Source organism: Lactuca saligna, chromosome 4, assembly GCF_052625555.1.
Source record: "Lactuca saligna cultivar CGN05327 chromosome 4, ASM5262555v1, whole genome shotgun sequence".
Classification (NCBI taxonomy): domain Eukaryota; kingdom Viridiplantae; phylum Streptophyta; class Magnoliopsida; order Asterales; family Asteraceae; genus Lactuca; species Lactuca saligna.
This window is the reverse complement of record NC_136420.1, coordinates 81,681,323-81,698,170: the sequence shown is the minus strand read 5'-3', so window position 1 is coordinate 81,698,170 and position 16,848 is coordinate 81,681,323. Positions and strand designations below refer to the sequence as shown.

The following is a 16,848-nucleotide window of genomic DNA, read 5'->3' as shown; positions in this document are numbered from 1 at the left end:
TATATGTCATTCATGGTGAACGTATATTCATACAAATATGGTTACTACCTTTGTGATGGTATATACCTTAGTTATTCTACATTTATGAAGGAATACTTGATACCACGAAATGAAAAGGAAAATTTGTTTAAAAAATTTCAGGAATCAACTAGAAAGGATATCGAGATAACATTTGGAGTCCTCAAGCAAATATGACATGTAATGAAATACTATACACGACTCTCGGATATGGGAAACATTAAACGAATGATGAGTGCATGTAGTAAAAGCCATAATATGATTATTGAAAATCAATGTAGAGCAATTTGAACGTATGATCTGAATGTCGTAGTTATTCCGATTGAAGAGTTTGTATCCGAAACGGCTGCATTTTTAGAACGAGTAGTTGACATTTATAATAGTGAAATGTGTTTCAATCTTCGAGAAGATGTCGCAGAGCGTATGTACCGACCAAACATGAACAAAGATTGTTTTTTTTTAAATTTTTTTATTACGTTAAATTTTATGTTTGTTTTCCTTTTTTATTCTCTTTTTTTAGAGTAATGTAGTTTTTAAAAAAATAAATTAATGTAATGTTTTTTTATTGAATGAAAAACTAGTTTTTTTTTTTTTTTTTTTAATTTTTTTTTTATATTTTTATTGTAATTTTTAATTAAAATTAACTGAAAAAAATGATGTTGAATGGTGTGTTAGTGATAGGTACCCCTGAGTTTAGTGGTTGGATGTGGTGATGAGATGATACCCACCTATAGTGGGTAGTGTTAGCCCATTATCTCGTACTCTATTTTGTATATTTATCTTTTAGGTTTAGGCACACATATACAATATATTGTAATCCCTCTTCTATATATTGCCAATGATATTTTGTCACCAATGAAGGGTGATATTCTTAAAATATTCACATGGTATCAGAGTCAAGTTACATCGACTCACGGTTTCCTGATTATGTATTTTGTCTTAAAAAGGCTTTATACGGACTCAAGTAAGCACCTTGTGCCTGGTTTACTCGGTTCAACGACTAACTTACACGACTTGGTTTTAACTACAGTCAAGTAGAGACTTCTCTATTTGTGTATTCCCATGGTACTACTCTTATATATATGTTACTCTATGTTGACCACATTATTGTCATCAATAGTGACTCTAAATTCCTACTTAATTTCATTAAACAAATTAATAAGGAGTTCTCAATTAAAGACCAGTGTTGTAAAAATTTCGATTAATCTACGATTAATCCCTAGGCGCTACTTTACCGATTAGAGAGCGCCTAGTGATTAATCCATGCATATACAATGATTGAAACAGTATAATCCGATGAAATTTTAACACTTTAAAGAATTTATATCTCAATAAAAACTATATGGGGTATGATTAGTGTTGTATTTATCATATTAACCTATTTTGTTATGATATTAGCGACATTGACAAACTTTTATATGATATTAGCCATATTTAATTTTTTAAAATTTAACAAATTAGCAATTAATGGTCATCGATTAATCACCCGATTAATCTCCGTCTAGCCGATTAATCCCTTAACCTGAGTCCACCGACTAGCTAACGTCGAACGATTTTTATAACCTTGTTAAAGACTTAGAGTGCATGAGTTATTTTTTTTGGGTTTGGAAGTAACACACACCAGCAATGGTTTATTCCTTTGACAAGCTAAATATGTCAGGGACATTCTTGATCGTGCTCAAATGCTTAGATCTAAACCTGTTACTACCCCGTGGATAGTCGGTGCTCAACTTCATAGTGCCCAAGGTCGGCCATTTTGTGATCCTACTCTCCATCATTTACTAATTAGAGCATTGCAATACTTCACTATGACTCGCCACGACCTTTCTTTTGCAGTGAACTCTGTTAATCAATTTCTCTAAGCATTTGTTGATGCCCACTTCTTGGCTGTTAAACACATTTTTCGATATGTTAGGGGTACGATCCATTGTGGACTTAAATTTTCTCGCTCCACTGACTACCCAACAGTTCAAGGCTACTCTGATGCTGACTGGGCTCGTTGTCTAGAGACTCGTCACTCCACATATGGTTATACAATCTATAAAGTAAACAACCTCATTTCTTGGATTGCGAAGAAACAACCCACCGTCTCTCGTTCTAACTGCAAATCTGAATATCATGCTCTTGTAAATACCGCATTTGAGTTAACTTGGGTTGTTCATCATTTACGAGATTTACACATTAAGTTACTTATTTCTCCTTTGTTGCTTTATGACAACAAAAATGCCATTTTTCTGTTCCAAAATCTGGTGGCTCACAAACGTGCAAAATACATTGACATCGACTACCATTTGTGCATAAACAAGTTGGTTCTTGCAAACTCAACATCCAGTTTGTTCCCTCTCACCTGCAACTTGCCGACATTTTCGCCAAATGTCTTACTTGTCCGTTGTTTCTATTCTTTCGATCCAAGCTCCGAGTTGGTCAAAACCCAACGCTTCGTTTGAGGGGGATGTTAGTCAATAATTAGCCCATTATCTTGTACTTTGTTTTGCATATTTATTTTTTAGGTTTAGGCCCATGTACACAATATGTTATAATCCCTCTTCTATATTGTCAATGATATTCTACATAATCCCTCTTCTATATTGTCAATGATATTCTACTAATAAAAGGGATATTCTAAAATATTCATAGTTAATGGTGGATATAACTGTGGTAGAGTTCATCGACTTTGTGGCTTGTTAGGATCACTTCCCAAAGAAAAGAAAATTTCTAATTGCCTTTGTGTGCAATTATTTGGTGTATCTAAAAGAAGATAAAATGTTTAATAAAGGTACATCATATGTGGACAAACATAGGGACAAATTTAGGAAAATGAGCTGGTCGACGTTGGTGCATGTTGTATTCCTTTCAATATTTTATAATTTTCTGTCATTTTTGCAGTCTAGGATGTGTTACTAAAATCCGCTGGTTCAAAAAAAAAATCACTCAAATCATTTGAGTCGATTTGTAAGATATTGATTCGCGACAATTCAATATGACTTGATTTAAATTCCCTACGGTCAAACAATTATTATTCAAATACTTGACTTGGCTTCTTGCATGTACGACAGGAGAAATTAAATAAGGAGGGTCATAAATTGGCCCCTACGTTGAAACATTATTAAAGGACACAATATTCTAATCTAGTACACATAAAATTGTATTGCTTATTAGTTACCATATCATAACTACTTAACTAGGAAGCTAAAACGCTTAAAACGCTGCCGTTAGTACTCAATCTTGTGATGTTACATTACAGAACAAGCATGGGGGTTCTCATCACTGAACATTTGCGGTGCATGAGAATACTCCATGTAATACTTTGGTGGCCAATATTCACTCCTTTTGGTTTCTGTATTCGTATCGGCCTCTTCGTTCTTTACTTCTGCGGTTTCCTCCTTCTTCTCCTCCTCCTCCTTTTTCTCCTCTTCTTTCTTCTCCTCTTCCTTCTTTTCTTCAGCCTTTACTACTATGGAAGCTTGCTTTCGGGTTCTTTTGTATATATCGTTCACTAACTTCTCTGGCTCAATCAAACCGGTGACCACCACTTGTTCCTTTGCTAATTCTGTTTTCACGGATTCAACACCTACGTACATAAAAAATTACAGCATTTATTTAGTTACAACAAATCTTAACCTTCACAAAAAAACAACTATATTATCGGATAAAAAAATGCTTACCAGGGATCTTCCGAATCCGTTTTTGTAAACCTTGTGCACAAGCGTCACAATGCATTGACATTTTTAGAACCACCGTTATGACCGGAGGAGGCTGTCAAAAGATAAAACCTCTAATTAGTTAAACTGATCAAAACCTAGAGTGGTTTTTAAACATAATGAAGTTAAAACTTAAAAGTACTTGAGTACTGATCAGGGTGAGCACATTGTGGGGTCGGGTCACTTATGGATCAATGAACCCACCCAAGATAGATTCACATGGAAAATGTGGATAGTCCAAGAAGCATGCGTCCAAAGATATGGGTGCAAGTTGGTATCAAAGACATGAATAAAAGAAAATGTCAGCTGGTCCAGGCGTCCAGCATTGTACGTGACAATCAAAGGTTTAGTATATCATCTTGTAGATGACAGTTTTCCCTGTTGTCTTTTTGAGTGATATGTACAACTCACATACCATGCACAATGCATCAGGTTCAAGTGCTTCATGCATCAAATGGACAAACCACGACAATAGATGATGATGGTAATCAATTTTTTCAAAAATAATATTAGGGTTCTTACTCATCCCACATGAAAAGGACACAGGACCTTTAATTCTCAACTTTAACAGCAAGGACACCAAGTACATCAAAACTCAAATCATTTCCAAGAGATGTCAAATGAAAATCAAGGCTTTTTGATACGCTTTTGTTTTGTTTGGAGAAGGCGGAGTCAAGTTAACTAGGTTGTGGAGTATATATGGAGGAGCCGAATTAATGGAATTTGATTTTTACAGATCATTTTACATCGGTAAGTGTGACATGAGTTGTGGGTGTCATCCTTTTGACCCTTCATTCTATTAATACTATTTCGTCACTTTGTTTCTGTAGCTTTCTTGTCACCACAAACGTAGTGCCACTGTGCCAGAGATCACAAGTTGCACTGTAACCATCCCGTATAATTTAAATTTAATGGATACTATTTGGTCCCACCTTGACAAGTAATTGTGCGTTATTTCTTTAAATGATTGATTGTATATCGTAATAAACATCCCTTAAAAGCTATGCAATACTAACCTCGTCTTTCTTCTCATCCTTCGGAGGTTCAGGTTCTTGTTTCTTCTCAGGCTCAGCCTCCGGCGGTTTGGGTAATGGAGATATGATCTCAACTTTCCGACCGCTTTTCTTTTGAATCCTTTCGCTAACTTTAATAGGGTCTAATTCCTTTCCTTTCACCACAACTTTACTGGCTTTGCAATCCGTGGTTACTTCTTCGACACCTGTTTATACAAACAAAACTGTTCAAAGACATCATTTTGAATTATGACAGCGAATAAACTGTTGATATTCGTACTTATGTAACGTATAAAGTTGGATATAGAGTATGAAGTTGTTAAAGATAGAAAAAGGACCTTGGAATCCTTTCAAGGATCTTGCAACTTTTCTAGCACAAGCCCCACAATGCATATCAACCCTCAACACAACTTCTTGAGGAAACTCTTCTTCTTTCTTCTTCTCCTCTTTTTCATCTTCCTTCTTCTCTTCTTCTTTCTTCTCCTTCAAAAGTTAATACACAAAGATGACTCGTTAATATCAGCGTGTAGTTGTTCAAGTCATTGTTATATACATGAATGAATCGAAGAAACGGGAGAGTATGCATAGTGAGATAAAAATGACACTTACTTCTTCACCCATTAGTCTTTCTGGTATACCTATGACAAAGTACACTCTCCCTTTGATAACTTTTTGAATATTCAAAAGTATACGAAATTTTCGCTATTTAAACACAAAAAACACCACATATATCTCTCTATCTCTCATGGATTAATTGTTGGGTGGGGGTGGGAGTGGGGGTGGCTCAACATTTAAGCCTACTAGGGGTGGGGTGGGTGCTGTAGGGTTGGGAGGTAAGAATGCAAATCTGACGTGGGGTGGACAAAGCGTCCTATGCAAAGTCAGCAACATTCATTGCATTCATTTAGCCCTATTGTATTGGACCAATTTGCCAAAATAACAAAGTCACTTACTTTTGTTATGAGGTAAAATAATGACAAAATTGCAAAAATGGTCCATCTGGTTTGTCGATTTCTGTTGGTAAGGTCTAAAAAAAAGTTTGCTAGCAAAAAACATCCTTATTTGATGTTTGAGCTGTGGATTTGATCCCTGTCTCTAACTGCCGTTAGAGGCATTCCGTTTTCTTCCCCACGTGCCATGCATGCGAGGGTATTTTTGTCATTTTATTTATGGGACCAAAATTGCAATCTAATTTCTCTATTTAACCTCGACTTAAACCCATCTTCCCCAACGACTCTCTCTGTGAAAATGGTAACGATCATATGCTTTTGTGGCAACAATTCTGTGTTGCGCACATCGTGGACTCCACTCAATACAGGCCGACGGTTCTACGCATGCCCTCTACCGGTAAAGCAGCGTTCTAATTTTTGCCATCAAACACCTTATTGTTGCCCTAATTTTGTGTGCTTCATCTTTGAAAGGACTTAAAATGTCGATTCCTTGGATGGTTTGATCCTCCAATGTGTGATCGTGCTAAGGCTATCATTCCTGGTCTACTAAAGAGATGAACAATTTAAAGCTTTCAGTGAAAGAGTTAGAAGATGAAATTCAGAATTTGAGGTTTTACCTGAAGATGACAGTGAAAGAATTAGAAGATGAAGTTTGTAAATTGAAGTTTTACTTGTGGTGCAGTTAGATTTTTTTTCTTGTTTTCTGGATGTGGAATTAGGGATTAGGGTTAAGTTCCACCTATGGTGCTAAGTTTTTTTTGGGATCTTATTGTTTTGATGAATAAGCCTTTGTATACTATAATGGTCATTTCATGAACCTTGTACCTCGAATTATAATGTATGGAATATTATCTTATTTAATTGTTGTTATTATGGAGACTATAATGGTAATACAATACAGGAAATGATATTAAGAAAAGTACAATACCATTTTGGAACTTACTAAGTGCTATTGAATCATAAGATATAATCGAAATAAGGTAATGCAAATTACAATACCATTGCACATAACCAAAAGCAATTGTCATTACAATATCCAAGTGTAACAAAAAAGAAGCAACCACATGAGTTTTGGAATTGCAAAATAACTTAACATACTAATAACTGTTAAAACAACCAACATATGGGAGTTTCTTAAACAAATTAAACCAAAAGATGATTTAACAACTTAACATTACACTTGACCATACAAACTACTCTTGATCATGACCCTCATTAGTTCCTCCACCCTCTTGTTGACCTGCACCTTGACCTTTACATGTCCTTTTGTTGTGTCCTTTTTGTTTGCATTTACCACAAGTGACACTCCTAAATTTCCTACTAAGCTTCTCCACTTCTTTGGATCCTTGAGTTTGACTTTGAATTGCTATCACACTTTCAATTTGACTGGACTTTTCCTTTTAGCTCATTCTCTACTCCATAAACTGTCTTCTTTTCTTCTTTGGCCTGCTAGGCATTTTGTGGTATGGTGGTGGGATAATTCTAGTAGGACAATCACTTTTAGGCCACATTATCCTACCTTTTATTGGTTCAACTTTAAAATCATACACAACCTTCCAAGTATCCAGTAAATAAACTTTGTGTACCCAAGTGTACAGCTCCCCTACCATTTCCCAAGTGTTTGTCATCTCACTCCAAGTGGCTATGGCATGCCTGCAAGGGATTCCTGTCAACTCCCACTTCCTACATGTGCATGTCATCTGGTTAATGTCCACAACATGTTGATCATTCCATGGTCCATCTACCTGATACTTTCCACCACCATTCCACCTTGCAATATACTCAGCTGCTTGTTGCTCATCCTTTTTTAACAACTTGGTTGCAGTAGGTGTGAGAAGACCTTGGCATTTCCTTTGCTCTTTTACCATATTGCAGATCCTCTTCATTATATATTCCCTTATAAATTCCAAGCATGTAATGATTGGCTTGTCCCTTCCTTTCTCCAACTTACCATTCATAACTTCACACATGTTATTTAGAAGCACATCTGAGATGGCCCTACCTGTATAATCCATAATCAAAATCATTGGGCAATAAAAAATAGTTGCATATCAATTAATAAGATAAATTTTATTTACCTGTGAAATGGCTTCTTGCCCAATGCATTGGTGGTATTTGATTCAACCAATCATGTGCAGCCCGATCATATTCAACTAACTCCCTCATTGTAGATTGAAACTCTTGAACTGTGGTTGCTGTTGCACACCTCCAAATAAACTCCTTGAACTCCTTAGCTCTCCACTGTTTCCTCATGTTTTCATGGATGTGTCTTAAACAATACCCATGCTTTGCATTTGGAAATAATTGTGGTATAACAGGTATCACACCCTAAAAAGTAAATATAAGATTGAATCAATACATGTTAATTATAATATTGTAAAGGCATTATGCATAAATAAAGAATTACCTTTTCCCTATCACTGATAAATGTGAAGTTAGAATTAAACCCCATCTCCAAATCATCCCCTAGACATTCCAAGAACCATTTCCAACTTGCAGTATTTTCAGATTCTACTATAGCATATGCAAGTGGATAGATATCATTGTTGGAGTCTAAGCTTACAGCTGTCAATATTTGCCCATGATAATGGCCTTTCATAAAGGCACCATCTAGACCAAGAAGGTCCCTCATACAAGCTTTAAACCCCAACTTCAGTGGGCCTAAACATATGTAAATTCTCTTAAACTGCCTAGTGGCCAAGTGCGGGTTAGGCTCACTTACAACATCTATCTTCACTGTGGTGTTTGGATTGGTGGACTGTAGTTCGAGTGCATAATCTCTAAGCAAGTCATACTGCTTTGAGTAGTCTCCAACAACATTCTTTGTAGCCCTTGCCTTAGCCCTAAACATCTTATGCTTTGAAATCCCCACTGAGTATGTCTGTTGAAAGTCTTCTTGTAAGGATCGAATCAGAACTGTGGGGTTTGATTGAACTTGTCTAGTAATATGTTTTGCAAGAAAAGTGGTTGTGCAAGCTCGAATTTTCTTTGATTGAAGGCAAGTGTGCTTCAGACTATACGTTTTCACATACCAATTCCCATCTTTCGAAGACCTAGATGCATATAAGTGCCAAGTACAAGTGGTTGCTTTTGAATTTACTGCTTTGCCCTTGCCTTTATTTACTTTATCTGCCCCACCTAACATATGGGACCCACTTGCACCACTTGTCCTACCATCCACATGTGGCCCGCTAACATTGGTACCAGGCACAACTCCTTTGCAATATACCCTTAGTCATGTTGCATCATTCTTTTTAAAAGCAAGATTCCTCCTTATTTCAAGTGCATGCTCATCCACTTTATTCTTAAGATCTTTCTTTGACTTCCACATCTGTCCCACATAAAAACTAGATTTATGCACCTCACCATGTGAACATACTTTCTCCTTATCCAATCGTTTTAATAGAACCCTCCCGTTCTTTTCAGTATCAGAGTCTTCTCCTAATGACTTCCATCCATCACAATCAATTACTTCAAGGTCTTTTTCTTCATCTGTTTCTTGTTCGTCTTCTACATCATTCTTAATCCCAAATCCTGAATACTCCACACCTTTATCAATGTTCATTCTAAAGTCACTCTTGTCAACATCAATGTCATCAACTTCATTATCTATGTCTACTATAACATCACTATCAGAATCACTATCATCATCACTATAACATCTTTACCCTTTTCTGAATTGAACTCGTCTGCTTGACCATCAAATAAACCCCCATTATCTTGATCAAAGTCTTGATATTCACTACCAAGGTGGATTGTTGTAGGGTCTGTTTTGTTGTTGTTTTCACTATCATGCAACCCTTCAAATGGATCAAAGTCTACATTCAACATTTTAGATAAACCAATTGGTACATACACAGTTGCTGCATCAAGCTCATGTTTTTGTTGTACTTCGTTGTCTTGATTATCTTTTGTCACACTTGATGGTGTTTCCTTGTCTTGCTTATCCCTGATTTCACTTGATGGTGCTTCCTTGTCTTGATTATCTCTTGTCACACTTGATGGTGCTTCCTTGTCTTGCTTATCCCTGATTTCACTTGATGGTGCTTCATTGTCTTGATTATCCCTTGTTTCAGTTTCCATGTATAACCTCTTAGAACATGACCTAGTACCCTCTCTTGGCTTCCAATTTCTTGTTCTCCTCATTTATGGCGAAAGTGATTTTCATTCACCTCCATAAACCACAAGTGGTAATGATGAACTAAAAATTTCATGTTGGGGATCATGAACTAATTTTTGTTTTCTTTGTTTTGGTTTAATTGCCACTTCATCTTCTTCATTTAGTTCTTCAATGACAACACCATTTCTCTTATTTGGTGACATGAAGTATGTAACCAAGTTGGTTGTGCCATACTCAGTATACACCTGGATCACCTTGTTGGCTCCAGTATATTTAGCTAGGTTACACACATCTTGATCATTACCTAGAGCTCTAAGGCCAAAAATCAAGTCTTCATTGGGAATCCTGAAGTGAGAATATATTACTGGGGGAACCACGTATCCTAGTTCTAGCATCATAGCATCGAGTTCATGCACTGAAAACTCATCTATATCAACTAAATCAATATACGTAAGTTTCCCCTTAACATATCTTACATTTGGAAAAGGTGTGAGCTTCCCACCATGGCGAAGTTCAATTGTGAACAAATGGGAATGATCGACTATCCCAAACAACAAAAAATACAAAATGTAGTTAGCATATTGTGTGAAATTTCAAAAAATTTAAGTTTAAAAAGCTATAATAACACTCACCATACAAATCCAGTGCATCAAACCCCATCGTCGAAGGACGTATAGTCCACAGTGAATGCACCATTTTTTCCTTCTATCTACTGGACTGCAGTTCAGCTAAAGAAAAGATTCGGGGTGGAAATCGTTGACTTAGGGTTCGAATGTTAATGGAAATTGAACGAGGAAGAAGCTGGAGTGTCTGATGTTTTTCGACGTCGTTAAATGCACGGTAATAGATGAGCATTCCCCCCATAAATGAAAGGACAAAAATACCCTCATGTGCATGGCACGTGGGGAAGAAAACAGAATGCCTCTAACGGTAGTTAGAGGCAGGGACCAAATCCACAGCTCAAACATCAAATAATGACGTTTTTTGCTAGCAAACTTTTTTTTGGATCTTACCCACAGAAATCGGCAAACCACAGGGACCATTTTTGCAATTTTGTCTAAAATAATTAAATCATGCATTTATATTTTGTTAATTTTACATTGTGTTATGGTAACAAACTAGATTATGAACTGCGTTTAAATGCAGGGAGTATAAATTAAATACATATTATTCTAATAGGTGACATTGAGTTAGGTGAATTTTTAATAAAAAATGTTAGTTAGATTCATTTTTAGACTTTTTGAACCAAACTTATTAAATAAAAACATTTAATATTTATATTAGAGCAATTTGATATATAATACAATAATTTTTAACACAAATGATCCACGTGATCTTTGTTTTATCACAACATGATGTGACTTCTTGATTAAAACATGTTGTGTAGTAGCTTTATAAATTGATTTTGTCCGGTGTACCAACCTCAATGAAGACTCACATGACTTTTTTCATATTGGCCCTATAAAACCAAAAGCAACAATAAGTTATTATATGTACCAGCAACATTAAATTCTGCAAAGAAATTCGATAAACATTACGGTTTAAGTGCATTGTCATAACCATAAACATCAAATTAAGATATTTTAGTTTGGTAAATTTATAAAGTATTTTTTCCTTATAAGAATTAAAATATGATTTTTCAGGCTACACCCAATCACATATACATATCTTCTGATCAAAGAAATTATTAAAAGAAAAAAAAACATGTTATGAACAAAAATATAATATTAGTTTCATGATTTGCCAAAGGTTAGCACTAATAAATAATAATGAATTTTCACAAATCTTGCATTTTGGTCATTACATCCAACTAACAAATGAAATTCAGTTTAGATGATTGATTCAATAAGTGAATCCATGACTTCTTGTAGACAAATTTGGGAAAATGCTAAGACCTATCAAGATATGAATGAACGGTCTACAACTGGTTTTTGGAGGATAGTAAAAATTCAAAATCGTTTACACATATCTTTCCTACCTACTTCAATTATTAAATTTAGATCAAACTTGTCAAAATCAAATTACAAAAAAATAAAAAAATAATAATAAAAATAAAAAAAATAAAACCAAATATATAACCTAGCAATCAAACAACATATTTTCATACAAATAAATATAAAAAATCCACAACTTATACTTTATATAATATTCTTAAGTTATATCTTACATTTTCATCTTTAATGGTTACTAACACTTCTTTCTACCACCACTCAGCCCTTGTGGCCATGGAGGTTCGCCTGCAGTGACTCCAGGGCATGAGGCAAAACTTTATGTTTGCAGCGGGGGATTAGTCGGTGCGCGGAAGTTGGCCCAGAAACCCTCGTTAGGGAAGTTCCCTTTAAAAAAAACACCTATTTCTACCTTATTGTTGTGACACGCATGTATATAAAAAATAAGAGAAAGAACTTTAGAGAACGAATCTTGACAGAGTGATCCTTCATTGAAAACGCAGCAAAATTATTCATAGAGCCGCTAGGATTCTTCTATACCGCTAGAAGATCTGTATAGTGACAACCGGTATGACTTCTATGAGAACGCACCATTTAAAGTAACAGTTTTGATTAATGTAAGTGAAAAATCATTTGGAATACTTACCAATTGTGATTGTTTCTAACTGAATGTGAATATTAACATTCTTGTAGAGAAATAGAACTTCAAATGAATCCTACATAGTCAAATCAACAAACATGAAAACACAAAAAGAAGCCTAAATTGATATATAACCAATTAGGTTTTGTTGAACAATTTTTTCAATTTATCAAAATTTTATTTTTTTACAAACCTATTTGAGTAATCAATAATCTTAAGCAAGTGAAAGAAGTAATTGTTAATTTAAAGCTAGCAAAAAATACAATATTATGAAATTGCTTATAATTTGCATGTTTGCTTATTGTCCTGGAGGTACCCAACCACTTGGACATGTATTATTATTTGATTAATTAGTACATTAATTACATTATAGAATATGAAATTTAACAATTGTTCAAATTCATTTACACTTGATTTATTAATAGAAAATTGACAAATTTATAGTCATAAAAGTATGCTTAATTCAATAATTTTTTTTATCAAAATTAGTAGAAAACCGAGTTTCTTGAACAAACAAATCAAATACACAAAAACGATATAAATAAAAAACAAAGAATTGAGCAACGAACATTTGAAGATCATGTCAGAAAGGTATGACCAATATGATCTTTTTGACACTTTTCAATATAGTCATGGTTTATTGTTATCTCATCTTTAAGATGATAAGTACAAGTGAGTAGAGAACACAAATTTATAAGCATAAAAATATGCTTAATTTAACAAATTTGTTATCAAAGTTAATGGAAAATATTTTTTTTCAAAGTACTCAATTATTAAGTATATAGGATATTACAACTAATGTATTTAGAGTTTTGCATCATCCTCAAGCTTCAATACAAACATCAACTAATGTTCATCACTTTCAAGTAAAATTCTCTGCAACTTAAATATAGTAAATATAATCAACTACATTATAAAAAATGTAAGTTTAAGAATAAATACATACAATTATTGAGTTAGATAGATGGAAATCGAGCAATTGTAATTCAACATGTATCAAGCCGATTATTACTTTCAAAACTTGAGGTATTTACTATTTTTTTGGAACGTCGGTATGTCTCAACGGAAGCCCCTTCGTATTTTTCAACGAAGACCCTGAGATCGAATCATCCAATAGGGTAGAGACGACCCCATAAGGATTCCAGGGAGAAACTCCCCAGATGAGGAGATAAACACTTTATCTATTTTTTACAGAGGGTTTTGTGGGAGTCGAACTCCGAACCTCCCACCGCATATAGGTATAAAACCCATGTCTCTTTCCAGCTAGGCTGGAAGTCATTGACGAGGTATTTACTATATTAATAAGATTTAAATTCAAGATGACTGTTTTTCCATTGATGAATTTTGGTACCATCAATCTACACTGAAAAAGAAATAGAATAATTATGAAGATATATCATGTTGATTTGCAAACATATATGATGGCTAGTTTATATATAAATTACAAATTTAAATTTGGAGAGGATTTTGAATTTTGAATTTTGAATTTTGAATTTTATTTTAGGGATAGAGGAAATTAGTGAAGGTTTGAGCGGAAACATTAATGGACAACGTCTTTAACCAAACATTGGTAAATATGACATAAGCAATTTGATCTAAGGGTGGAAATGTATAGGTGAAACACAATCAAAAGTCTTTATTGCTTTAGATGATGGAAGCAAGTTTCTCTTTTAGACATAGATATCGATATTCTATTTAGTAAATGTAAATGTCTTAGTCTTCGTCTCTCTTTAACATCATTGTAATGAGCTTTATTATTTAAATCTATAAAATTGTATGATATCATTAATATCTAAAAATAATAATATTTCAATGGTAAATATTACTAATAAATTTATAAATAATTTCACAAGAAATATAAATAATTGTTTTATAATGGTTAAAAGATTTATAAAAGTTTACAGTTTTCTAAAAAGTAGTAATTTTCTAATATTTATATTGAGGTTGTAATGAATAACATTGTAACAATATTGAAATAATTACATTCAAATGAAATAATAGAGTAAAATATGATTAAATTTCTAAATTCATCTGAGTTTAAACCTAAAAGGAAAATATATGAATAATTCAATATTTCATAAAACCCAAAATGTATTTAACTGATCAAAATTCTACCCCAAAAACGAATAATACGAAATAAAGTCATAAAAAATCAAACCCCAAAACCAAATAGTATGTAAATAAAATATGAAATGAATAATATTCAACTCACTAAACTATTGAAACAAAATCATGAAAATCATATATTATTTATCTTGCTTTGGTATTAACAGTTTTGGTTTGTCTTCTCTAGAAGTACGATTTGTCATTTATGTTGATGGTCGTTTGTTTGAGGACATGGTTGTCAGATTATCAACATCGTAAACATCTTACCGGTTGCGTTTTAATTCTTCATTTCCATACTTTTTTTAAAGGATGTCCACTTAGTTAGTGGACTTGTTGCAGTGTTTTTATCAAGATTCGAAACGGCACCAGTAAACGAAACAACATCCTAAATGTAGAAAATAAATTCATATGTCAATCTAAAAGTTAATAATATTTTAAAGTTTTTAAAATATTAGATTTAGTTATATTATATTTAAAACCTTCTAATTTAATGTGTTTTGAGATCCAACTTCTGCTAATAAAACATTAAACGAATCGGATTCTGGCGCCTACATTCGTAGTACATAGAAATATGTTACTTGGTCAGGTGAAATATAAAAAAACGAAATTTAATAAGTATAATGTTTGTGGTATTCTTCGTAAATGAATATTTCCTATTTGATGTTAATTTTTTTTTCCAATTCAACAATGATTGTATTATCAACACTGAAATTTGAGATTGCATAACCATCAACTTTGTTCTTTAAATTATAATGTGAAATTTGAATTTGAACACTAACTTTTTATTGAAAAGTACATTCAAAACAAATGGCTAAATCTCCATATTACCCTCCTAAAAATAAAAAATGGTTATAAAAATAGATAGACAAAAGGTAAAAAAATATTTTTATATAAATGAAGTTAATATCGATAACCTCATTAAACTTTTGAAGCAATTCTTGTGCGGTTTTTTAATAGAAGTTTCTTTGTGCCACGATCAAATAACTTAAGTGACACCACATTTGTAAAGTCTTGTACTTGAATGTCGATTTTTAAACTAAAGCCATTGATATAAACAAATAAAGTAATATAAAATTAGAAAATTTAACTAAAGATTATAATACTATGTATAAAAGAATTATTGAAAAACTTACAACAAGATATATGTATTTATTAATGCAAGTTGAAGTGTAACAACAAAAACTTCTTCATCTTGCTTTTGGTCCGTTCCACGAGTTTTGTTATCATACGTTAAAAAAAATTATGACTTTCTCTTGACAAACATAGGTCAGCATATTAAAAAAATTAATATAAATGATATAATTTTATTTCTATAACTAAATGAATGAAACTAATACACTGAAAGTAGATTGATTGATTTTTTTTCATGACCTCTCAATAGGAATACATTAATAACAAGTAATAAGAACAAAGTATATACAAGAAATTGTAGAAGAATGAGAACAGGATAAAGAAAGAACCTAGAAAAAAGAATTATAGAATAAGACCATTGAATAAGAACACTATAAATCATACGACTCAATCCAAAATTGTAAGAAGAACAACTTCAATGTAATCGTATATATAGGTTGTTTTTCAATAAGAAAATCATTATCTTCCAAAAAAATGGTATCCTAAAATATTATCTTGGAGATTTTCGATTATTCATCTGGAATAAAAAGATATCATTTATATTGAATCAAAATTTCAAATTAATTGACTTGCTTAATTAATGAGTTGTAAATTCAAAACCATTATCTCAAATTGATTTATTTTATGTGAGATATACCGGGAGATAAATTATAAATAATATTGACTTTATTTTTTACTCTTAAATATTTTGCTAATTTAATAGGATTAGATTAGATTTTATATGTTAATGACCAAATTGTTGATATGCTTATTTAATGAGCTTAAAAAAAAATGTTTGAATTTTGAAGCCAGAAGCTATAAATAAGTGAGTTAAATTAGGAACAATATTAATTAGAAAAACTGATATCTCGTATATAAATAGAATGATATGTTGTAATTGATAATGTAATTATTGAATTTAAATATTGTATAATTATTAAATATTCTATAATTAAATGTAATGTGTTTGAATTTTATCTAAATAAGATGATGTCAACAATCTAATCTAATGGTGGAAAACATAGAATTGAAATGCAATCAAGGGTCCTGATTGCTTCATTGGTGAATTAAAGGTTTTCTTTTAATAATATTTAGAGATGTGTCTATGCTATTACTACAAATACAAAAGTCATATTGTTAATTTTTTATAAATAATGAAATGTAGATATATACAATATTAATTTAAATAGTTACTATATACTAACTGATTCGTATCACATGTAATTTTTAATTAATACCTG

General features: G+C 32.7%; 2 protein-coding genes across 2 annotated transcripts; both read right to left on the bottom strand.

Annotated features, from left to right (window-relative positions):
- Nucleotides 1-3,080: 3,080 nt before the first annotated feature.
- Nucleotides 3,081-5,497, bottom strand: LOC145042214 (heavy metal-associated isoprenylated plant protein 7-like). Its single transcript, XM_078990597.1, has 5 exons — nucleotides 5,342-5,497; nucleotides 5,071-5,215; nucleotides 4,736-4,938; nucleotides 3,684-3,774; nucleotides 3,081-3,589 (listed from the first exon to the last, which is right to left on the bottom strand). Exons 1-5 carry the CDS (start codon nucleotides 5,351-5,353, stop codon nucleotides 3,252-3,254), a joined length of 789 nt encoding a protein of 262 aa, XP_078846723.1. The 5' UTR covers nucleotides 5,354-5,497; the 3' UTR covers nucleotides 3,081-3,251.
- Nucleotides 5,498-7,094: 1,597 nt separating this feature from the next.
- LOC145039810 (uncharacterized) lies at nucleotides 7,095-8,827 on the bottom strand. Its single transcript, XM_078987819.1, has 3 exons — nucleotides 8,090-8,827; nucleotides 7,761-8,010; nucleotides 7,095-7,684 (listed from the first exon to the last, which is right to left on the bottom strand). The coding sequence occupies exons 1-3, from the start codon at nucleotides 8,825-8,827 to the stop codon at nucleotides 7,095-7,097; spliced, it is 1,578 nt and encodes a 525-aa protein (XP_078843945.1).
- Nucleotides 8,828-16,848: the final 8,021 nt, after the last annotated feature.